At 49.8% G+C, this 25506-nt stretch overlaps 1 protein-coding gene across 1 annotated transcript; it reads left to right on the plus strand.

The window, feature by feature from the left end:
• Positions 1–270: 270 nt before the first annotated feature.
• Positions 271–24445, plus strand: LOC120924571 (sepiapterin reductase-like). Its single transcript, XM_040335553.1, has 3 exons — positions 271–645; positions 18447–18737; positions 24026–24445. Exons 1-3 carry the CDS (start codon positions 330–332, stop codon positions 24211–24213), a joined length of 795 nt encoding a protein of 264 aa, XP_040191487.1. The 5' UTR covers positions 271–329; the 3' UTR covers positions 24214–24445.
• The last annotated feature ends 1061 nt before the right edge of the window (positions 24446–25506 follow it).

Genomic DNA, 25506 nt, shown 5'->3' on the forward strand with positions numbered 1-25506 from the left:
AAGTGAAACAAATCGCGGCAAAATACGCTGCGTACGCGGTGTTGTAGTGTGAATGCAGCCTTAGACTTTAAAATAAATGTAAAAATGCATAAATAAATAAAGCATCGTTCAAGCCCAATTGTCTGCGTAGAACTGTAAATGAGTGACGACGTACGTATTCTGATCATGAATGGGTTAATCACAAAACCTGCTCCCAGGTGGCTTCTTATTATCACGGTATTGTTTGTCTGCTTCTGCTGCTAATAAAGTTGGTTGTAAAAAAGAAGAAGGGGGAGGGGTCAGAGTCATTGTACAGCTGGTTGCAGCCTGTGTCTTGCACAACACAGGAGATGGCTGGAGAGGGAAGGTGCAGCCTGGGCACTGTGCTGTGTGTGATCACAGGGGCCTCCCGGGGGTTTGGCAGGAGCCTGGCATGGGAACTGTGCCCGAGAGTGATGCCAGGCTCTGCCCTTCTGCTGGTGGCCCGCACAGAGCAGGCGCTGCGTGTCTTGGCCGAGGAGCTGACACTCCAGTACCCGGAGATCGGCGTGAAATGGGTGGCAGCAGATTTGGGCACAGCAGACGGGGTGAAGAAGACGGTGCAAGCTGCACAGGAGCTGAACGGACGGGACGCGGCACAGAGGATCCTCATTATCAATAACGCAGGTAAAGGCGCACCGCCATGTGTATTGTCCGATGTTATACAACCACATACAAGAGAGAAAAGTTCCATAAAAGGTCTGTCTATCTAATGATCACATACAGATCTCACCATACACATAGATTGCATGTCCCGTGTCTATAAGATTCCTTCACACGGTGACACCGCAAGACAAACTTCCCAGCAAAGGTGACAGTGCCGGACATTGGGACAAACCGCCAGGGGAAGGGGAGAAGCTGCTGCAACAACACTTTAACCACTTCAATTCCCAGGCGCTTTCACCCCCCTTTCCTGCCCAGGCCAGTTCTCAGGTTTCAGCGCTGTCGCACTTTGACAATTGTGCGGTCATGCAACACTGTACTCATATGACATTTTTATCATATTTTTTTATTGTTTATTCTTTTGGTGGTGTGTGTGTGTTTATTTTTTTTGTTGTGTATTTTGTGCGTGTACTCGAGAGAGGAGCCGGACTGCAGGAATTGGGAGTAGGCAGGCCTCCCCCAGAGGTAATCTGCCACCTTTATCCATGCCCCGGGTGGCAATGGCGGGTGTGAGGGGGTCCTCCCATATAGCCCGCCCTACCTGCTCCGCTTTGAAGCCCAACGGGGCAGAGGGACTCCCTATAAGGGAGTGAGAGGATCTAGCCCGCTCAACCAGCCCCGTTAGTCCTTTGCCTCTCTTTTTAGACACCGCGTGGTCAAAGTGCATGCATGTTAACCCAATTTCAAGTGCGTGTAAGTGTGGTGGTTTTTTGTGGGAGGGGGGTGGGCGTACTGAGCGCAGGCTTACCTCGCATAGCACACCCACCAGGAGCCGGGCTGAGACCACCAAACTCAATTCACATGGGACCGGGATCCGAACCCCTAGGTGAATGGCTTGTCAGTGCAGTGCCAATTGCGTTGAGCCACCGCAGCTCCTCTTTTGGTGGTGTTTAATCACCACAGGGGTTTTTATTTTTTGCTAAATAAATGCGGGGGTAAAAAAAAAAGAAGACAGAAAATGTTAACGTTTTGCAAACAGGTAATTTTTCTCCTTCACTGATGTGCAATGATAAGGCGGCACTGATGGACACTGATAGGCTGCACTGATGAGGCTGCAACGATGGGCACTGATGGGGTGGCACTGATGGGCACTAATAAGCTACACTGATGAGGCGGCACTGATGAGGCTGCATTGATAAGCGGCACTGATAATCTGCACCGATGGGCGGCACTGATGGGGCTGCAATGATGGGCACTAATAAGCTGCACTGATGGCCGACACTGATGAGGCAGCATTAATAAGCTGCACTGATGAAGGCTGCAGTGATGGGCATTAATAAGCTGCACTGATGGGCGCTAATAAGCTGCACTGATGAGGCTGCATTGATAAGCTGCACTGATGAGGCTGCAGTGATGGGCATTAATAAGCTGCACTGATGTGGCTGCATTGATAAGCTGCACTGATGAGGCTGCAGTGAAATAATCTTTCACTGGTATTGGTATAAGCAACCATTTTTACTGATTGAAACAGATTCATTAGCTGTGATTGGCCACAGCTAATCACATGGTATAGATGCACTGTGGTTGGCTCTGTCTGTACCATGTGATTACATCTAGCTACACAATGTATGGCATGAAAGGAAGCTATCCATTGTTTACAATTGTCATGTGATCTACTGTGATTGGTCGCAGCGATCACATGGTGGCGGCAGCGGGCCGGTACACTGACCAGTCATCGGCTGTGTCCGGGGGGGGACACGGACGGTGACCGATCGCACTGGAGCGCAGCAAATGGGGAGCACGCTCCAGGAGGCTGTCGTGTGACGTCCACCCGGAATGACTGTCCCACCCAGCCGTCATTTGACAATAGAATGGGTGGGAAATGGTTAAAGTACATCTACATTTTTTTTTCAGATCGTATGAGTGGTACTCTTTCTGTCCCAGGGTGACAACCTGGGTGAACCCAGAGATAGGTTGTCAATGCCGGCCCAGGGATCTTTGGAGTTTCCCCGACCCAGAGCCGTAAGGTGTTGCCCAGGGGTGCCCGCTCATTAAGACGGCCCTGCGTGTGTGTGAATTATAAGACCACCTGAGCAGAATTGAACCCACTGGCATATATTGCCTAAAAAGTCAAGGTGATCTAAATATATAATAAGGCGAAGATTAAATGGACCTCCCTCCCACAGTGTGGGCCGTTTTAAGATTTATTTGTGGGGGATACATTGAGTATCTGCCTTGTAATCGCCTACATAGATTCTCCAGTTTGCAGGTCTTTAAACACTACCCAACCTTGTCTGGCTTGGTCTCCCGGTACAACATAGTACAGATGGATGAGCTGAAACTCCCATGTTGCTCTCAGAGAGATGCATGCCAAGCTATTCCTATCCTAAAGCTGATCAAATTGCAACCAATTCCCATGAATCATCAAAAATCTGAGCCAGAGGTGGCCCTGCAGACATCCATGGGGCCAATGAAAAAGCTCTTCCAAACAGTGACTGTATAAAATTAGGCTTTTTCTCAAAGAATAGGTGCAGGTACTCACTCCTTGTCTCTGCCCCCTACCCATCTCCAAGCATTGTCCCTTGGTTCCATCCCCCCTACCCACCCCCAAGCATCGTCTCTTGGTTCCATCCCCCCTACCCACCCCCAAGCATCGTCTCTTGGTTCCATCCCCCCTACCCACCCCCAAGCATCGTCTCTTGGTTCCATCCCCCCTACCCACCCCCAAGCATCGTCTCTTGGTTCCATCCCCCCTACCCACCCCCAAGCATCGTCTCTTGGTTCCATCCCCCCTACCCACCCCCAAGCATCGTCTCTTGGTTCCATCCCCCCTACCCACCCCCAAGCATCGTCTCTTGGTTCCATCCCCCCTACCCACCCCCAAGCATCGTCCCTTGGTTCCATCCCCCCTACCCACCCCCAAGCATCGTCCCTTGGTTCCATCCCCTACCCACCCCCAAGCATCGTCTCTTGGTTCCATCCCCTACCCACCTCCAAGCATCGTCCCTTGGTTCCATCCCCTACCCACCTCCAAGCATCGTCCCTTGGTTCCACCTCCAAGCATCGTGCCTTGGCTACATCCCCCTACCCACCCCCAAACATCGTGCCTTGGCTACATCCCCCTACCCACCTCCAAACATCGTCCCTTGGCTCCATCCCCCTACCCACCTCCAAGCATCGTCCCTTGGCTCCATCCCCCTACCCACCTCCAAGCATCGTCCCTTGGCTCCATCCCCTACCCACCTCCAAGCATCGTCCCTTGGCTCTATCCCCCTACCCACCTCCAAGCATCGTCTCTTGGTTCCTTCCCCTACCCACCTCCAAGCATCGTCTCTTGGTTCCATCCCCTACCCACCCCCAAGCATCGTCTCTTGGTTCCATCCCCTACCCACCCCCAAGCATCGTCTCTTGGTTCCACCCCCTACCCACCTCCAAGCATCGTCCCTTGGCTCCATCCCCCTACCCACCTCCAAGCATCGTCCCTTGGCTCCATCCCCCTACCCACCTCCAAGTATCGTCCCTTGGTTCCAATCCCTACCCACCTCCAAGCATCGTCCCTTGCTTCCATCCCCTACCCAACTCCAAGCGTCGTCCCTTTCAGAGAACACAGAACAAGAAAAGCAATACAATAGATTCTCTCCAGATACAAAATACCTCCCAGAAAAAATGGAGCCTTCCAACTAGCTCGGGAGGGAGCTTGTCTCAGCGCCTGCAATCACTAAAGGTTAAGTAAGGACTCCCCATAGCCAAACATTGATGCTGTCCCTAAGATGAGTGTGCAAGTGGTAACCTCAGCCTGAACTTCAGCCAGACTATGTCCCCAATGCATTTCGCTCCGCCCTTCGGAGCTAAGTCATGGGGATGGAGATCCCAGGCATGTGGGGGAGTATTAATCAATAGACCATTAAGCAACCAGCAACAATAGACCTCTCCCTGAACTGTAGATCCCTACCAACAAGAATCGACCTCCTAGCAACATAAGATCCTCCCGCAGCAATAGACTTCCCCAGCAACAAAAGACCCCCCCCCCCCCCACAAACAATAGATCTATTGTTCCCCCAGAAACAATAGATCCGCCAGCATCAGTAGATTCTCCAGCACACCCCATTCAGTGTTGGAGGTGCCGGAACTATGTTCCTGCCGCCGAGAGCTGCCGTTCACGTCACGTTGGACGGTGAGAGTTCTCACTCTGAATGCACATGTGTGCTTAATTGACCTGATGTTTTAGCCGCTAAACTATTGTAGCGCTACCCCCGTAGGAGCTGCTGGTTTAAATTTGGGCCTTGCACGTTGCCTCACTCTTTGTCTATGGGATGAGATCAGAGTCTAAGAAACTTCAACGTCCACACAAGTTGTAAATCCCTTTTTCTGTCAGGTTTTATTTCAGACAAACTTGTAGAGGGATGGAGGGTCAGGGGAAGGTTCAGGCACATGATTCAGATCACTGGGGAACTTCTACGTTTCAAAAGTCACACTCACCACTTTCCTCAGAGTGGGTATTGCTCACCCGGATATGCCCCTCTCACTGGCCTAGCAGCCGGGATGATGCACGGACAAAAAGAATACAGTCTCTGCCACAGACCTTTCTTTGAAAGTAGAAATAAACTGTTTCAGAATCCTCTGCCACAGGATTTAGTACCCGGATTTCCAGCCGTACAGTTCAGAGCCTTTAAGCCGACCCGGCAACACTGTAAGGCATCATAGAATACGGTGCATCCTCCAATAAAGTCACCAGGCCTCTCCCGAGATACCAGCCTTCCGCTTGGTCCTCCCCAGGACAAGTCCTCCCCTGGTTTCCTCCATTGAGTGGCTTCCTCCTGCAGGACATGCTTGTGATGGCTTGTCCCTGCCAGCTGCCGCGGCTTCTATTCTTGCACGCCGTTCTTCGAGATATGCCCGGGCCATATGCTCAACTCTCCTGGGGCATGGGTTGGACAACCCTGCAGTAAACTCTTTACGCCCCACTATAGGACTTTTTTTATTATGCCAAGGGAACCAACGTTATTTTAAGCCCAGTATGCATGGAGTCTTAACCACTTGAGCCCCGGGCCATTGTCAAATGACGGCTTCACGGTGGCTCTGAAAATCCAACAGGACGTCATATGACGTCCTGGATTCCTCCGGCCACTGGTAGGCGCGCAGGCGCGCCCCCGAGATGCCAATGCGCGTGCCTGGCGGTCGCGATGTCCGCCAGGTACCCGCGATCGGTAATGACAGAGCAGGGACGTGGAGCTCTGTGTGTAAACAAAGAGCTCCACGTCCTGTCGGGGGAGAGAGGAGACCGATCTGTGTCCCTTGTACATAGGGACACAGCATCGGTCACCTCCCCCAGTCACCCCCCTCCCCCCACAGTTAGAACACAATACAGATACACATTTAACCCCTTCCTCACCCCCTAGTGTTAACCCCTTCAATGCCAGTCACATTTATACAGTAATTAGTGCATATTTATAGCACTGATCGCTGTATAAATGTGAATGGTGCCAAAAATGTGTCAAAAGTGTCCGATGTGTCCGCCATAATGTCGCAGTCCCAATAAAAAAATCGCAGATCGCCGCCATTACTAGTAAAAAACAAAAACAAAAAAAAAAATTCTGTCCCATATTTTGTAAGCGCTTATTGCTATTTTTTTGGTTAAAAAAAAAAAATGTAGAAGAATACGTATTGACCTAAACTGAGAATTTTTATTTATTTTTTTAAAAAATTGGGATATTTATTATAGCAACAAGTAAAAAATATTGTTTTTTTTTCAAAATTGTTGCTTTAGCGCAAAAAATAAAAACCGCAGAGGTGATCAAATACCACCAAAAGAAAGCTCTATTTGTGGGGGAAAAAAAGGGCGTCAATTTTGTTTGGGAGCCACGTCGCACGACTGCGCAATTGTCAGTTAAAGCAACGCAGTGCCGGAAGCTGAAATTTCACCTGGGCAGGAGGGGGGTATATGTGCCCAGTAAGCAAGTGGTTAAGCTGGGAAAGGTAAATAAGCAGTGCCGTCTCAACAAATATTCAGTCTGCCCGGAGAGTAATGTGGTCTGTGGGTAACCCCCTGGGCAGACTGAATATTTGTGAGACGGCACTGCTTATTTACCTTCCCAGCTTAAATGTGAGTGGATATTTGTCTTTTTTTTTTTTTTTTTTTTTACTAATATAGTTACATAGTAGGTGAGGTTGAAAAAAGACACAAGTCCATCAAGTCCAACCTGTGTGTGTGTAAACCTAAGGTTTATTGCATTAGGGTGTGCACCCCAAAGCTCAAACACACGCTACTGATCCCTCACGATCAGTGGCGGCCCGTCCATAGGGGGCGCCCGGGCGCCGCCCCCCATCCCCCAGTCAGTAAAAAAAAAAAAAAAAATTTTTTTTTTAAACCTGTCCCTTTAAAAAAAAAAAAAAAATCCAAAAAAGGGCCTTATATGTGCACTGTGTCCGCGCGCCGGGCATAGTGCTGAAAGAGTAGCGCCACGTCTGTGCAATCACGGGATTGCAGACGCGGCGCTACATTGGAAGACAAAATATGCTTATGTGGCGTTCTCCATCGCGCCACTTGCTTCCGGCGCGATGGACAGTATTGTTTTCGCCGAGCGGGTGCACACACTTTCACTTTTGCTGGAGCTCCGTGCGCCCGACCGAGGAACAGGTAAGCTGAGCTATGCCTGCCTACCTGCCATGATGTTGTATGGAACAACACCCCACACAACACCAGCTGCTTACTATGCCTCGGTGACAGCATCCAATTTTTTTTTTTTTATATTTAATATTTAGCAAAAATAAGTGTTGTTAATAAGTGGGTAAATGAAATATCAATTTTTTTTTTTAATAACCGGGCCCCCCCCCCGGTTATTAAAAAAAACTTTTTTTATAATTCATTTACCCACTTATTACCAACACTTATTTTCTATGTATAAATTAATTACAGCACAAATAGCGGCCGGTAACACTACCCCACCCCCCCAATTATTAAAAAAAAACCTTTTTTTATACTTAATGTGCAGGGAAAATATCGGCCGTCAACACCACACCACCCCCCGCTTGCAAATTGTCCTGCGACTTGGGACTGGAAAGTTGCAGGATGAGTTGGACCCGATGATTTCCAATGAGAACTGTTCATATCTGTGCAACTTCGAAGTAGTCCCTGCATTACTTTTGTCCCACTTTGATGTGACTTGAGGTCCATAGACCTCCAGAATACATAGGCATTGCTTCAAGTCGCTGCAAAATCGCACCAAAAAATTGTGGCAGAATCTTGCGACTTTCAGGCTAATGCAGTCTGAAAGTTGCACAATTCTACTGCAATTTTGATGCGATTTAAAGCAATGCCTGTGTATTCTCGAGGTCTACGGACCTCAAGTTGCATCAAAGTGGGACCAAAGTAATGCAGGGACTACTTTGAAGTCGCACAGATATGAACGGTTCTCATTGGAAATCATGGGGTATGACTTGTCATGCAACATTTAAGTCCCAAGTCGCAGGACAAGTAATTCCTGCAGTCTCTGGTAATCTTGTGCAGTATGTCCGCAGTCTCTGGTAATCTTGTGCAGTATGTCCGCAGTCTCTGGTAATCTCGTGCAGTATGTCCGCAGTCTCTGGTAATCTCGTGCAGTATGTCCGCAGTCTCTGGTAATCTCGTGCAGTATGTCCGCAGTCTCTGGTAATCTCGTGCAGTATGTCCGCAGTCAATGGTAATCTCGTGCAGTATGTCCGCAGTCTCTGGTAATCTTGTGCAGTATGTCCGCAGTCTCTGGTAATCTCGTGCAGTATGTCCGCAGTCTCTGGTAATCTTTTGCAGTATGTCTGCAGTCTCTGGTAATCTTTTGCAGTATGTCTGCAGTCTCTGGTAATCTTTTGCAGTATGTCTGCAGTCTCTGGTAATCTTCTGCAGTCTCTGGTAATCTCCTGCAGTATGTCTGCAGTCTCTGGTAATCTTTTTGCAGTATGTCCGCAGTTTCTGTTAATCTTTTGCAGTATGTCCGCAGTTTCTGATAATCTCCTGCAATATGTCCGCAGTCTCTGATAATCTTGTGCAGTATTTCCGCAGTCTCGAGTAATCTCATGGCCATTTAGAGTCCTTCATTACTAACAGTGTCATATTTTAGTTTGTTTGCACCGATCTGTAAGGCTGCGCTATATACCATGATTTGTGATGCTGGGGCTGTATACTCTGTGCTGTGACGCTGAGCTGTATACTCCTGACATTGAGTGGAAGCAAGTGGAATACAGGGGACGGAGCGTTGGATTATATAAGGGGTGTGGCTTATGAGAAGTGGGAGGGACCAAATGTGGAAGGGCGGGGTTTTGCGCCCCCCCATCCTAAAATGTCACCAGCCGCCACTGCTCACGATGTTCATTCAGAAAGGCAAGGGGATGGTCAATTACATATTTATCGGCCCCTTCCTCCTAAAACATCCTTGCAAGAACAGCTGGCGGGAGAGGATGGAAGCTGGTAGCACTGCAGAGGGAAGGAGGGAGCCAGGGAAGTAGGGGGAATATGTGCTGCAATGGGTGGTTAGGGTGTGCCTGGGTACACCTGGCACACCCTATGCGCACGCCTATGGTTTATTGCCATAATCCCCTTCCTGTGCTTCGAATCTTCCATGCTCACCCTGGTTGAAAAAGGCTATTCTAATGTACAATCATGCAACCACTCCTCACCTCCGTTAGTGCTGAATCTTTGATGAGATCCCTTTTTGTTAGGAAGAAAAGTGAGAAAAAAACCTCTCTAAGGTAAAGGGTCTGCTGTAAAAGGCAGGTACTAGGTGCTGCTTGGATGGCTCTCCATCCGACATGACTCCCGAGGCCACAAACCACCCATGATGTCTGGAGGGCCTTCCATCTGGATAGAAGAATTATCAAATACACAGGGCCGGTGCTACTACTAGGCAAACTAGGCAGCCACCTAGGGCACACTGACGCCTAGTGCACCCAGCCACTGGTTTCCCTCTGCGTCTACATGCTCTTCAGGCTGCAGCCGCTCCATCCGACTGATAGTGTAATTAAAGTCACAGCACTGGAGCCTGGAGGACATGTCCTGAGTCTCCCAACAGAACAGAAGCAAACGTCCCCTTCTGCTGTGCGCCTCTATGACCATCATTGACCGACCTGTCTGTCTCTCTAAAACTCTCTGGTGATCGTCCCAGTACAGCCAGCTCTGCCTTACACACAATGCATTCCTTACAGCAGGGGTGCCCAAATGCTGATCCTTTGATGTGGCTCGCCACCTCCTGCTCTGGGATGGTGTGTTGGCAAGTGCTGATTTTGGGGGTCCTGACTCGCCATCCCAGGGCATTAATGTGAAGAACGGAGCCGTCCCTAGAGGAAGCAGAGCTGAGGCTTCCTTTATAGTGCCGTCTCCTGTCACATTGGCAGGTCAAAGTGGGTGGAGTCAGGGGCGGGGCCATGTGGGGGCACCAAATTAGGTTTTGCCTAGGGTGTCAAAAATTCTTGCACCAGCCCTCCCTGAATACACATATACTCTGTGCTGATGGCCATTCCCAAATTTACCGGGCCACACAGTATCCATGTGCCCAAGCTTGTCCTGCACCGTTCACGGCCTCTCTCTGTGGGGGGTGTCAGATTCGACCTCCTGCTTTTCTCTGTAGACACTGAACATCCTCTTTGGTCCCTGCTCAAATCCTTGGAGGCCTCCCACATTTATCTTCCAGGGTTTGGAACCAAGGAGCCAAGCTAACATCTTCTATCTACATAGTGTACAGTCATTCAACCACTCCACACCTCCCCTAGTGAAAAATCTTCCATGCTCATATTATTATTATTATTATTATTATTATTATTATTATTATTATTATTATTATTATTATTATTATTATATATTTTTTTTTTTAACTAAAAGTGGAAAGAAACCGGGGGCGTGGCCTGGAGCGACATGGGATAGGACGCTAGTCTGCAGAGCTCCGCCGGCCGTTTATCCTTTTCGCCTTATCCTGCACACACACCCGAGATTTTCCTCACCAAACCGCTTCAGCAGACCCCGGATACTACGGCAACCATGGCCCCACCGAAGGCGAGTAAATCGGCCGGTCCAAAAATCGACCAGTACCTCCGCCAGGAGAAGGACCCCCCGGCGCAAGATGGCGGCGCCACGAGGTCGGAGGAAGCCACGGTTGGAGCGGACATAGCCAAGGTTCTGCTGGCTATTACATCCTGCCAAGAGGCTGTGGCGACTTGCCAAACCACCCTCACGGCAAAGATCGAGGAGGTGAAGGTGGACATCTCGTTGGTGCGCCAGGATATGCAGAGGCTGAGAGAGAGAGTGTCCGAGGCGGAGGTGAGACTGGGCACGGTAGAGGACTCCCTCCCCCCCATCCAGCAATCCTCAGAGGCCATGCAGCTGCAAATCAATCAGCTCCTACAGAAGCAAGACGACCTCGAGAACAGAAGTCGCAGGTGCAACTTAAGGTTTGTCGGTCTCCCGGAGGGGGTGGAGGGGAGAGATCCGCAGGACTTTCTGGAAAAATTGCTCAGAGATGCATATGGCAGAGAGGCCTTCTCCCCCATGTTCGCGGTAGAACGGGCTCATCGTATGTCGGGCAGGCAGCCACCACCCGGGGCGCCCCCCCGCACGTTCATCGCCAAATTCCTAAACTACAGGGACAGGGATGTCATCCTCCGGCTGAGCAGGGAGAGAGGCAACATCCCCTTTGACAACAAGATGGTGGCCGCGTATCCGGACTTTTCAGCCGAAGTTCAACGCAGGAGGAAGACCTTTATGGAGGCCAAGCGACGCCTGCGGATCAAACATGTGAAATATGCCATGCTGTTCCCGGCCCGTCTCCGCGTGGAAGGTGAGGACCGGGCCTACTTCTTTGACGATCCGGAGGAGGTGCTGGCCTGGATGGAGCGGCAAGACAGACGCAGATAAGTACTCAGTTCTTCCTGTCCCCCGGTACATTGCAGATAATGGCACCTAGGCCCTGAAATATTGATTTTGGCCACCTCACCAGTGATATCGCGGCCCTCAGTTGCCCTCATGTGTGGGAAGATCTCCCCCCCCATCCCTCCCCCGGATCATCCACTATAGTGTACCCTACCTTGCCGCACCTTCCCCCCCATGGCCGCCTTCGATTTGTGGTCCTCTCCCCCCTCAACGGAAGGCAGAGGGCTCCAAACCGCATCCTGACATTGCTCTCTGATACTCGGAGCCTCTGCGTCACCTAGGTGGCCCATACAGCACACAGAGATCCGAGACCCTGTACTGTCCACCTGGCTGGATTGTCCCTGAGAGGGCGAACAGCGTGCTGGGCCGAGCGGGGGGATGAGTATTCGTTCCCACACCTCTGAATACCGGCCTGCTCTATCTACTATCCGATGTCATTGAAAATCTCCATGGTTATCTCTCACCCCTTTTCTTTTTTCTTTTTTGTTCTCCCCCTGGTTTTTTTTTTATTATTTTTTACTTTTTCATAATCCTCCTCATGATTTCCACTGACTCCCATTCTCCCTCTACCGGCGGAGGGAGGCACACTGCAAGGACACGCACTGGACAGCGTGTCAGGTCCTGGACCGTGCTTGTGCACGCAGCGGAATTCCGCCCCACTTGCAGCAACCCACTATCGACCTTTGGGGGCCACCACAGCGCGGTTCCACCCAGGGTGGCCCGGCTGGATACTACCCGGGATCGTGCTGGTGGTCTCCCTGTGTGTATTCTGGTTAGCTAGAATGTTACCTGTTATATTGCAAAGGGTGCTGCTCTCGCCATGTTGGCAGTTGAGGGTTCAAGCCCGCACCAGTTGGGGAAAGTGCAGGGCGGGGTGGGGGGAGGGAGGGATGCAAAGGTTCTGGGTTGTAAATGATTTTCTATTGTTTGATATTTCACCTGAGCAAAATGTACATAGGATAAGTTCTACGGAGTTATTGTTGGCATGTAAGGATGTGCACAGTGGTGAGCACGGGGTTAAGCGGGGTGCAATCAAATGTGGCCAGAATCCTGGAGTTCATAGCCTCCCCTGGTATATCCCATGGCCACACTAAAACTACTAACTTGGAATGTCCGAGGGATGAGGGACTCGATTAAGCGTTCTGCAATATTTGCAATCCTCAAAAAACAGAGAGCAGATGTTGTAGTCCTAGTCGAAACACACGCAGAGGGCCTTGCCCAACGGACGCTTAGACGACCGTGGGTGGGCTGGGATTTTCATTCTGTCCATACCTCCCATTCCAGAGGAGTCTCTGTACTAATCGCCAAAACGGCACACTTTGAACTCCAGGATTCAGCGATAGACCCGCAGGGCAGGTATGTCTTCCTGAAAGCTAAACTGTATGGGGACCAGGTCCTCCTCATGGCATTCTATGTTCCACCCCCATTCCAGTCCACTATAGTAGTCTCGGGATTTGACTTTATGGCCCTTCACCCCGACACACCGGCAATCTGGCTGGGAGACTTTAACACAGTTCTGGATCCCTCCCTAGACAGAATGACCAGAGAGCAGGCCGCACCCACGGAATCGCGCCCTACTAGATTCGCGAGACTTCTCGCGGATTTCAACCTAGTCGATACATGGAGATACGGGCACCCCACAGACCGGGCGTACACATGCTTTTCGACCTCTCACCACTCAATGTCCCGCATAGACTTGATATTAGTATCTAAAAAGCTTCTCCCTAGAGTGAGGGACTCGGGTTTTTCCCCTCGGTCCCTCTCCGACCACTGCCCATGCTGGACGGAACTGTCGCTGCCCCGGGCTCGCCCGCCACCCTCCTGGCGGTTAAACCCATTCTGGCTGACCCTGCTCCCGGAGGATGCGGACCTAGCCACGGAGTGGGAACACTATTTCACTGATAACTCTGGGTCTGCGTCCCCCCGGGCAGTCTGGGAGGCCTTTAAAATTCACGCCCGCATGATACTCTCATCCCGTATCAACTCCCTTAAGGCCACTACTGCGGAGACACTGGACAGAGCCACGGAACTTGTGATAGCCAAAGAGAGAGAATACACTGCCAACCCGACCGCTGACCTAGCTGCGGAGCTCCTGCTCTGCACTAGGGCGGCTGACCAACTGCATTACGAGAGATCGAAGCGCAAGCTCTTCTTTCTCAGACAGCGGACGTTCGAACACGGGGAGAGAGCGGGAAAGTTACTTGCCTACTTGGTACACTGCGAGGAAAGACCCCCAGTGGTGATCTCCCTGCGCTCTCCAGCCGGAGATCTGATAGCTGACCCAGAGAAAGTGGCTAGTATGTTCCACGACTTCTTCTCCTCTCTGTACGACACAGTAGCCCCAGACGCCGACTCCCTGTCGGAAGACTTCCTAGCCAACCTCCAGATTCCACGACTGACTATGCAACAGGCCCAAACACTTGAGGAGCCACTAACGGCAGAGGAAATATCCGCTGCTATTGCTGGCCTTCCAAAGTCCAAAGCCCCGGGTTCGGATGGCTTGCCAGCCGAATTCTACTCCACCTACGCGGAAACGCTGGTCCCTAGGCTTTTTGCCCTATACAAATCCATCTTTGATGACTCTGAACTCCCGCCCTCAATGAGGGAAGCTACCATAGTATTAATCCCTAAACCAGGCAAGGACCCTCACCAACCAGAGTCATATCGCCCCATCTCCCTCTTACAAGTAGATATAAAAATCCTGGCCAAGGTGCTCTCAGCTCGCCTTAATACCGTGATCCTCTCCCTTGTGCACGCCGACCAGGCAGGCTTCATGCCCGGCCGGAACACCTCTTTTAACTTAAGGAGGTTGTTCATTAACCTCCAGGCCAGACACGACAACCCGGGGGCTAGAGTTATCGTCACACTAGACACAGCCAAGGCATTTGACTCGGTGGAGTGGAGGTACCTATGGACATGCCTCGCTAAATTTGGGATAGGCCCCAGATTCATTCACTGGGTGAAACTCCTTTATCAGGCCCCGGTGGCAAGAGTACTAGCCAACGGATGGCCCTCGGGTCGGTTCCCCCTGCGGCGTGGCACAAGGCAGGGCTGCCCCCTGTCGCCGCTGCTGTATGCTCTGGCGGCAGAGCCGTTGGCAATCGCCATACGTTCGCATCCTGACATAACGGGCCTGCGGAGAGGTGATGTGGAGGAAAGAATAAGCACATACGCAGACGACACACTTTTGTACCTGGACGACTCCACGGACTCCCTTTCACTGTCCCTGACCCTGATAGAGCGCTTCGGAGCTTTCTCGGGGCTCAGGATCAACTGGGACAAATCCCAAATACTTCCACTGGACAGCTACCCGGAGACCAGAGACAGGGCCCTTCTCCCACTACAGAGAGTGGCTGACATTAAATATTTAGGGATTCGTACTACCAGGGACCCTGCAGATTACATTAAGTTGAATGTCACGCCATTGTATGAAATGCTAAAGTCCAAAACACAAGCTTGGACCAGACTCCCGCTAGGAGTCTCGGGCCGAGTGAATTTAATAAAGATGGTCCTGCTGCCCAAGATCCTCTACATAGTGTGGCACTCGCCGATATACATTGTGCTCAGGTGCTTCAGGCTTATGGAAACTATCCTAAAGCCATTTGTGTGGGGCACCGCGAGACATAAACTCCCTTGGCAAAGACTGAAAAACCCAACTGACTTGGCCGGACTAGCGCTACCCGATCTCAACGCATATTATCTGGCTGCCCAACTGTCACAACTTTTCCATGTGGACAAAGTTGACAGAACCAGGTTCCTTCGCCTGCTCTGCCCAACATGGACTCAATCACTAGGCGATCCCCTAGTGGCTATAGCGGGAGGGTCACGGATAGCAGAGGGAAGACATTCTTTGCTCTATCACTATAGGAGGGTGTGGAATATAGTGTCAGACAGATTAAACATACCGCCCCTACATGGCTACACCTCCCTGTGGCACAACCCCGCCTTACCGGAGCTGGAGCGCATTCAAGATACTGAGGTCTGGAGCGCTAGGGGAATCTACTACTTGTCCCATGTCACCAGGAGCGGAAAGCTGAAACCCTTCCCGGTGTTACAATATGAGTATAACCTGCCAGACCACATGATATTCCGATATGCCCAACTACGACACGCCTTTAGGGCTCAATTCCCCCAGGACGACTTAGCCCTTGCCGATAACCCCCTCATGGCTGCTGTCAAGTATCCCGACCCCAAAAAGCTAATCACCCAATTCCACACTATGATCACGCTCCCAAGGGCGACGGTGGCGGCCTACGCCCTAAAGCCCAAGTGGGAAGCGGAGGTGGGCCCAATGGAGGACGACGAGTGGAGCGACGCTCTAGACGCATGCAAACTGGTATCCCCAAAACTGTCAGATCGACTTACGCAAACTTTCATCATAAACAGGGCCTACCTCACACCCCTTAGGATCTCTAAGTATAGGAGAGACTCCTCCGACGCATGCCCAATGTGCAGTCGCGAAACGGGCACCTTCTACCATCTAATATGGCAGTGTACCAAGGTTCAGGCTTTCTGGGAGCAGGTCGTGAGATTTCTCCATGACAAAATGGGATCCCCCATCACGCTACAGCCCAAGATATGCCTTCTGGGCATTTTTCCAGACACGGAAATCAATAAATTTCTCAAGATCTTTCTGCACGAGACACTTTTTGTAGCCCGAAAAGTTATAGCACGGGTATGGATGAGGTCGGAACCTCCAGAGCTGTCCCACTGGCTGGCAGAGGTAAACAGCACGCTGCCTTATAAGAAACTAGTGTATTCACATAGGGGCTGTGTGGCCAAATACGAAAAAATATGGGGAAAATGGCTAAATTCATCTGCAACCTGCTCCCGGTAGGGATGATATGATCAGGGAACCACTGAACTCGCGAGAAGGCAGGGGAGAACGGGAGGGGCGCGGGTTGAAGGATCATTAACCCAACTGTGCTGTGCCCGCATCGTGGGAAGGCTAGGAATGAATGTTATTGTACCCTCTGGCACCTATAGTCACATACCTAAGCTTGTACTCTGTCTGTGAACACTTGTTGTATGCTATGACTGCACAACTTCTACATGCCCTGTAAATTGTTATTTTGCTCAATAAAAACCTTTTTGATGGAAAAAAAAAAAGTGGAAAGAAACCAGTGGGGGGTTTAGTATAAAAGGTGGGGAATAGGTGATGCTTGGAGAGCCTTCCATTTGACACGACTCAAGTTGATAGAGGAATCATCAAACGCACATATACTCTAAGCCAGCCCTCAAAACTCGTTTGCTCGCATTTTGCGAGTGGATTCTGAGGTCTGGCGAGGAAGGGCTGCCTGGGAGTCGGAGGGGGGGGGGGGGGGGGGAGCCGTGAGCCTGTGTCAAATGGAAGTCCTTTTCCCAGCGATCACGAGGCCGCCCAGGTGTTCAGAGCGCAGCGGGGGGGGGGGGGAACAGATAACAGCTTTCATTTCAATAGCCATGTTTCCCGCCACTCGCTGTCAGATACAGCCCCACCCCCATGGTCCTGGGACTTTGATTGACAGATCACCCGTCACTTGGATTGGACGGGTGATCTGTCTATCAAAGTTCCCCGGCCAGTGGCCGGGGCTGTATGACGTTGCGCGGGGTGAACACGGCTATTGAAATGAAGGCTGTTATCACTGTGTTCCCCCGCTGCACTCTGATCACCTGGGCGGCTCTCCTGTTCCTCTCCTCGGCTGCACAGGTAGGCTGCAAGGTGGACACAAGGCTCCATGGTGGGCACACGGCTGCAAGGTGGACACAAGGCTCCATGGTGGGCACTGGGCACACGGCTGCAAGGTGGACACAAGGCTCCATGGTGGGCACTGGGCACACGGCTGCAAGGTGGACACAAGGCTCCATGGCGGGCACTGGGCACACGGCTGCAAGGTGTACACAAGGCTCCATGGTGGGCACACGGCTGCAAGGTGGACACAAGGCTCCATGGTGGGCACTGGGCACACGGCTGCAAGGTGGACACAAGGCTCCATGGTGGGCACACGGCTGCAAGGTGGACACAAGGCTCCACGGTGGGCACTGGGCACACGGCTGCAAGGTGGAAACAAGGCTTCATGGCGGGCACTGGGCACCCGCTCCATGGTGGACACAGGGCTCCATGGTGGGCACTAGGCTGCATTGGTGGGCACAAGGCTGCATTGGTGGGCACAGATACAGTTGTTGTTGTTAATATGTATTTTAATAACTTAATTCTGCATAATTCATTTGAGTGTCATTTTATGAGAGCGTGTTTAGGGGCAGGCTAGGTGGGACAACTGGTGGCGAGTAACCCTTGAGGCCTGGATAGTAGCTCAGGACTTTAAATTTTGAGCCCTGCTCTAAGCTGAGGCTATTTTGAAATGAACAGGGCAACACAGTATCCATGTGCACTGCTGAAAAATTAGTTTATTTCTGTTTTCGTTTCATTCGTTTTTTTTTTTTTTTTTTGGGGAAATTCTAAAATTCGAAATTTCGGTATTCCGACTTGTTCATTCCCAGACTTAGTTGGGGTAGGTGGTACACTTTGGTGGGGGTGGGTCAGCCATGCCTTCTGACCTTTGATCTCTGGGGGTGGTCCCTATTCCAATTCCTGAGTTTTAGCCTTATTCTTCATGGGGAAAGTTTTCCAATTTCCTAACTTCCGAAATACGAATTATCCAATTTTACCAATTTCCCAAAATTCGAGATTCAAATTCAGAAGTTTAAACATACCAAGGGTAAGACACCGCCAATCAGATTTTTAGAAATACAGTGCTCGTATTGCGAAACGCTTGTTAACCGCATTACTCGTATATGGGGGAAGAATATCCCTAGTGGGGACCCAAGCTGCAGTAGGGACCTTGCATTTTTGCTGTCTCAAGATATTTGGATCATATTTTTTCGATAGCGTTGACCTGTCTATCGCACCACCAAATCTTTTTATGTTATGGTTCTTTGTCTTCTTCCTCCGCAGGGTCTCTGGGTGATATTTCCAAATCTTTTCTGGACTTCACAGACCCCCTAGAGGTGGACAGATATTTCTCCTTCAACGTGTCATCGGCGCTGTGTCTGACCTCCTCCCTGCTGAAGGTCTTCCAGAGACGTCCTGGGCTGCAGCGGCTGGTGGTCAATCTCTCATCTCTGGCTGCCCTGCAACCGTTCAAGTCCTGGACGCTGTACTGCGCCGGAAAGGCGGCTCGGGATATGATGTTCAAGGTGCTGGCCGAGGAGGAGACGGATGTCCGTGTACTCAACTACGCACCAGGTTGTGCAAAGTGCAACAAAAATTCTGCTGTAATAAACAATTAAGGGGGGGGGGGGGCTTACTGTGAACACGTTGGACTTGAAGCGCCGCTCAACGCTGGAGGATTAAAGATTCCCTGCCAATATTTAGAATGCGGGAGCGAGCATCTGTGCACTAAACCAGAAGTGTGCACAAGAAGTAGGTAAATTCCTTATATATTTAAAAATTCTCCAAACAGCATCAAGCCCTCTTTTTTGTAAACATACCAAGGGTAGGACGCCGCTCAAACCGACCCAGTGCCATCACAGTGTGTGGCCTCAGCCAGGGATGCTGCGCCCACACTGCCCTGATGTGTTTTGCTCCGCCCACTGGGGTTTGGCGTCTGTGACCAAGCCCCCTGATGGCCAGGGGCGAAACGCGTCACAGGGTGTGGCCAAAGCAACTCTGGCTGAGGCCACAGAATGCCTCACCAGGCCGGTTTGAGCAGCGTCTTACCCTTGGTATACTTACAAAAAAGGGGGCTTGATGCTGTTTGGAGAATTTTTTAATATACAAGAAGGAATTTACCTACTTCTTCCTTAACCGCTTCAGCCCCCGGAAGATTTTACCCCCTTCCGGACCAGAGCACTTTTTACAATTTGGCACTGCGTCGCTTTAACTGACAATTGCACGGTTGTGCGAAGATGCAACCAAACAAAATTTACGTCCTTTTTTTTCACAGAGCTTTCTTTTGGTGGTATTTGATCACCTCTGCGTTTTTTTTATTTTTTGCGCTATAAATAAAAAAAGCGTGACAATTTTGAAAAAAATATATATATATTTTTTTACTTTTTGCTAAAATCGCTCCAATTTAAAAAAAAAATATGTCTTCATCAGTTTAGCCCAGTGTTTCTCAATTCCAGTCCTCAGGCCCCCCCAACTGGTCAGGTTTTCAGGATTTCCCTCAGATGAAAAGGCTGTGGTGATTACTAAGGCAGTGAAACTGATCAAATCACCTGTGCAAAATAATGGAAAACCTGACCTTTTGGGGGGGGCCTGAGGACTGGAATTGAGAAACACTGGTTTAGCCCAATATGTATTCTTCTACATATTTTTTGGTAAAAAAATCGCAATGAGCGTATTATTGATTGGTTTGCGTAAAAGTTATAGCGTCTACAAACTATGGGAAAGATTTATGGCATTTTTATTATTGTTTTACTAGTAATAATAGGCGGTGATCTGCGATTTAAATAAATATATATATATATATATATATATATATATATATATATATATATATATATATATATATATATTATAATATATATATATTATTGAGACTGCAACATTGCGGCGGACACATTTTTTGGACCATTGACATTTATACAGCAATCGGTGCTATAAAAATGCACTAATTACTGTAAATGTCACTGGCAGGGAAGGGGTTAACACTAGGGGGGGCGATCAAGGGGTTAACTGTGTGTTCCCTCAGCATGTTCTAACTGTAACTGTTCTAACTGTATGGGCATACCTCCTAAATTTTTGAGATGGGAATGAGGGACAACTGTCAGCAAAAATATGCAGGCATAGGACACACCCCTTGTCACACCCCCTTAAAGGAGCATTGTACAAAAAAAAAAAAACAAGATCGGTTAAACCCACAAGTGCTTTTTTTTTTTTTTTCTTTTTTTTTTACCACTAATATTTGGCTTTTGGAATTTACAAATGCAGCAATTTAGAAAATCAGATGAACGGTTTAACACTGGGAAACACTTTTTGATAGATAAAAACTGCATTTTATATACAACTATATAAATCGGACCAAAATGAGGGCCAAATTTGGAGGATGAGGGACAGAGGGACATTGCTCCAAATTAGGGAGAGTCCCTCGAAATCAGGGACAGTTGGGAGCTATGTATGGGGATAGGACTGATTAGGGAAGGAGACAGATCGTTGTTCCTACTTAGTAGGAACACACACTCTGTCTCCTCTCCCCTGACAGTACAAGGATTTATGTGTTTACATACAAAAATCCCCATGCTGGCGTTCGTGGCCGGCAGCGACTGCACCCGACGGCCACGCGCATCGGGTCCCCTGCTATGCAACGGGCGCGCCCTCTGGCGGCTCTCCTGGGAAAAGCTGTACCCATACGGGATTTTGCCCAGGAGAGCCATTCTGCAGCAGTAAAAGTACGTGAGCCGCTCGGGAACCGGTTAAGTGGCCAGGCTATAGACATATATAGTTTCAGAATATTCTTCACAAGCAACAAATGAGCCTTTTATTTTTTTGCAAACATTGAGCCTCCATTCACGCTAGTGCCCATTCACATCATCAACATGGGTCGGCGCCATTTTTAAAAAGGTGCAGGCACTGCCTTTGGTGGATTTTTGGCCCCCATGGACTTCAATGGGAGTGCATGAAAAAGAACAGCGGCCCTATACAGTAATTATATCTCTAATTATTCCTCTTGCTCCAGTTTGCACGGTGATACCTAATGTGTTGCATGGTTGTTGTGCGAGTCACTGCTGGGTGGGGGAGCTGAGATAGTGGGGTAGATTCAAGTAGCAATAACGCCTGCGTATCGATAGATACGCAGCGTAATTGCTAAGTAGCGCCGGCGTATCGACTTTCTGTATTCAGAAAGCTCGATACGCCGACTGTAGCCTAAGATACGACTGGCAAAAGGCTCTTATGCCGTCGTATCTTAGGCTGCATTCTTACGCTGGCCGCTAGGTAGTGGTCAGCGTAGAGTATGCAAATTGCATACTCACACCGATTCACAAACGTACTCGCGCCCGGCGTTCGAGTTTTACGTTGTTTGCGTTCGTCGCTTTCTGCGTAAAGGCTGCTCCTGCTATTAGGAGGCGCAGCCAATGGTAAGATACACGTCGTTCCCGCATCGCGATTTTCGAAATTTACGTCGTTTGCATAAGTGCATGGCGCTGGACGCCATTTACGTTCACGTTGAAGCAAATGACGTCCTTGCGACGTCATTTACCGCAATGCACGTCGGGAAATTTTCCCGACGGAGCATGCGCAGTACGTTAGGCACGGGAACGCGCCTAATTTAAATGATCCACGCCCCCTACGGGATCATTTAAATTACGCGCGCTTACGCCGGCCACTTTTACGAAAAGGCCCCCGCAAATTACGGAGCAAATGCTTCGTGAATGAAGCGTAGCTCAAGTAATTTACGGAGGCGTAGCGTAAAAACGGAACGCTGCGCCGCCGTAGTAGTGCGCTCCCCTACTTGAATCAACCCCAGTGAGTTTATCTCTGTGGGGAGAAGCTGGGCTGCTGAGTGGCTATTGGGAGGGGCAGCAGAAAGAGCTAAATTGATTGTTTAGGAAGACAGGAGAGGTGAAGGGGACTTGAGCTGTTGAGTCGCTGATTGTAAGGGAACCTGAGCTGCTGAGTGCCTGCTGCAGGGGGGATCTGAGCTGCTGAGTCACAGTTGGGAGGGGCAGCAGAGAGAGCTAAACTAAGTCACTTCTGGGAGATGGGGGCAGGGTGAGGGGGACCTGAGTAGTTGGGTCACTGCTAGGATGGGGGACATGAGCTGCTGAGTCACTGTTGGGAGGGGCAGCAGCGAGGGCTAAACTGCTGAGTCACTGCTGGGAGATGTGGATAGGTAAATGGGACCTGAGCTGTCGAGCCACTGTGGGGAGGGGTAGCTGAGCTGCAGAGTCACTGCTGCAGGGTGGAGCAAAGCTGCCAAGTCATGTTTGGGAGGGACAGCAGTGAGAGAACTAAACGGCTGAGTCACTGCTGGAAGACGGGTGACGGGACTTGAACATTTGAGCCAATGTTGAGATGGGTGTAGCTGGATGGGAGGCAAAGCAGAGAGAGCTGAATATCTGCTACAGGGGGAGCTGAGCTGCTGAGTCACAGTTGGGAGGGGCTGCAGAGAGAACTTGACTACAAAGTGAGTACTGAAAGAAGGGGTCACGGCTTGGGAGGAGTCACGGCTTGGGAGGGGCCTGGGTCACATTTGTTAGGGACAGCAGAGAGGGAGCTAAACTGCTCAGGGACTGATAGATGGGGGAGCGGAGCTGCTGAGTCACTACTGGGATGAGAGAGCTGAGCTGCCAAGTCGCGGCTTGGGAGGGGCCTGGGTCACATTTGTTAGGGACAGCAGAGAGGGAGCTAAACTGCTCAGGGACTGATAGATGGGGAAGGATGAAGGGGGAGCTGAGCTGCTGTGTATCTTTGTTTTTTTACACCATCCTATATGGATAGGCAGTTGGCTGGTAATAGATAAAATAATGATTTGCATAGCTCTGCCTTCCATCATTAAATAAGGAAACCCCTTGGTTGAATTTGTCATGACCTATTAATACCTTTTCTACATACGGACTATTCATTCCCAAATCCAGTGAAGGGAACCTGAGCTGTTGAGCCACTGCGGGAGGGGTAACTGCTGCATGGGGGAGCTGAGCTGCTGAGTCACGTTTAAGAGGGTAAGCAGAAAGAGATAAACTGCTGTCACTGCTGGGAGATGGGGGTGGGGTGAAGGGGACCTGAGCTGTTGGGTCACTGCTGGGATGGGGGAGCTGAGCTGCTGAGTCATGGATGGGAGGGGCAGCAGAGAGGGCTTGACTGCTGGGAGAAGGAGGGGTGAAGCAGATCTGAATGGTTGCGTTACTGTGGGGAGAGGTAGCTGAGCTGCAGAGTAAGTGCTGTAGGGGGAGGTGAGGTGCTGAGTCACGTTTGAGAGGGAAAGATGGGGGAGGGGTGAAGGGGACCTGACTGTTGAGTCACTGCTGGGATGGGTGAGCTGAGCTGCTGAGTCACGGCTCGGGAGGGGCCCTAGGCACGGCACGGGAGGGGCCTTGGTCACATTTGGGAGGGGCCTTGGTCACATTTGGGAGGGGCTTTGGTCACATTTGGGAGGGGCTTTGGTCACATTTGGGAGGGGCCTTAGTCACATTTGGGAGGGGCCTTAGTCACATTTGGGAGGGGCAGCAGAGACAGCTAAACCGCTCGGGGACTGCGAGTTGTTGTGCGTCTTGACACATGCGAAGTCGCGTGACAAGTCAAAATCAATGTATTTCAATGGTCCGAATTCTAATTGGCGCGACTCAAGTCGCAGAGACTCCCCAAAAAGTTTTTTGTACTACTTTGTTGCGGCTTGTTCTCACCAGTCGCATGATATTGCATCAAAAATCGCATTCCTAAGTCGCACTGTAAATCGCAATAGTGGCTGGTAGTACATAAAGTAATGGTTTGCATAGCTCCGCCTTCCACCAATAAATGAGGACATCCCTTGATTGAATGTGTGATGACCTATAATTACATTTGGACTGACTTGTCCTTCCCGTCTCTGGCAGGGCCCTTGGATAACGACATGCAGAAGGAAGTGCGGACACAGACTAAGGATCCCGACTTGCGTCTCCAATTTATTAACATGAAGAAAGAAGGAAAACTTGTGGACTGTCACGTGTCGGCCCGCAAGATGCTGGACATTCTCCAGGCGGACGCCTACAAATCTGGCGATCATGTGGATTTTTTTGATTGATGTTGGGCTGTGATCGACTTTCAATGACGATCTTCTGTTTTTGTAAAAGGGATATAGAGGCTGGCTCCGCCTACAAGTGGGCTTAGTGTTGCACTTCTTATCTTCTTGCGTTGCTCAGGACTTTACTGGTAAGATCTCCCCATGTGGAATCCCAGCAATTACAAACCCTAAACAATATTTTTTTAGTTTCTGCTACAAAACATTTCCAATAAAAATCGAATTTCTTCCTACATATTTTTGGTAAATAAAAAATATCCCAATAATATATATTAATTGGTTTGCGCAAAAGTTATAGCGTCTACAAAATAGGGGATAGTTTTATGGCATTTTTTTTTTTTTTTTACTAGTAATAGCGGTGATCAGCGAAAAAATCTTCTTTTTTTTTTATTTTTATTTTTTTGCAGGACTTCAACATTGCGGCCGACAAATCGAACACCTAACTGACACTTTTTTGGGAACCGGTGACGTTATTACAGTGATCAGTGCTAAAAATATGCGATGTCACTGTACTAATGACACTTGCTGGAAGGAGTTAACATCAGGGGCGATCAAAGGGTTAGCAAGCACCAGTTAGGCACACAGGTAACTGTGTGGGTGATGGACTGACTGGGAGAACACAGAGATCGGTGTTCCTGCTAAGCACGAACACCGATCTCTATCTTCTCCCCTGTGAGAACGGCGATCTGACTTGTTTACATAGGAAGATTGCTGTTCTGCCTCTCTGGAGAACGATCGCGGGTGGCCGGCAGACATCGGGACTGGTCATTAGTATGTCCCCAGTCTCTGACCATCTCTTGGGGTATGTCCCCAGTCTCTGACCATCTCTTGGGGTATTTATAAAGAAAAGCTGCGCTGCAAATTAAACCAACATAAATCTTCAATTATGCTATGTGCACACAAAACCCCAGTGCATTAAAACTGAAAAAAGTTGTGCAAAAGTCCATATAGGATGTATCACAGAAGATTGCAGGAAGTGACAGAAAGTTCTCCGAATGGGTGAAGCTAAATATCCAGGCAAAATCTTGTGAATCTGATGACAAATCCTCCACCACTTATGTACCAACTGCTTACCAGAGCAAGAAATAAATCAGGCATGTAGACTCCTGGAAGAAGTCATCTGTGTGACGAAACGGCGTAGGGAGGAGCGGCGTGCTGACGTCACCACGATCCACGCTGTCTACCCGGAAGGACGAGCAGACAGCAGAGCCGGCCGGCTAATACTATATATCGCACTTTATAACCTACATACATGTGAGTGTATTACTTTTTGGTGTAATCCTTTGGTGGAGGATT

This window comes from Rana temporaria, chromosome 1 (assembly GCF_905171775.1).
Source record: "Rana temporaria chromosome 1, aRanTem1.1, whole genome shotgun sequence".
In the NCBI taxonomy this organism is placed as follows: domain Eukaryota; kingdom Metazoa; phylum Chordata; class Amphibia; order Anura; family Ranidae; genus Rana; species Rana temporaria.

Excerpts from the sequence above, each read along its gene's own strand:
- LOC120924571 (XM_040335553.1), top strand. The coding sequence starts at position 330 with ATGGCTGGAGAGGGAAGGTGCAGCCTGGGCACTGTGCTGTGTGTGATC. Across the intron at positions 646-18,446 it reads CCTCATTATCAATAACGCAG|GGTCTCTGGGTGATATTTCC; the intron begins GTAAAGGCGCAC and ends CTTCCTCCGCAG. Across the intron at positions 18,738-24,025 it reads TGTACTCAACTACGCACCAG|GGCCCTTGGATAACGACATG; the intron begins GTTGTGCAAAGT and ends CGTCTCTGGCAG.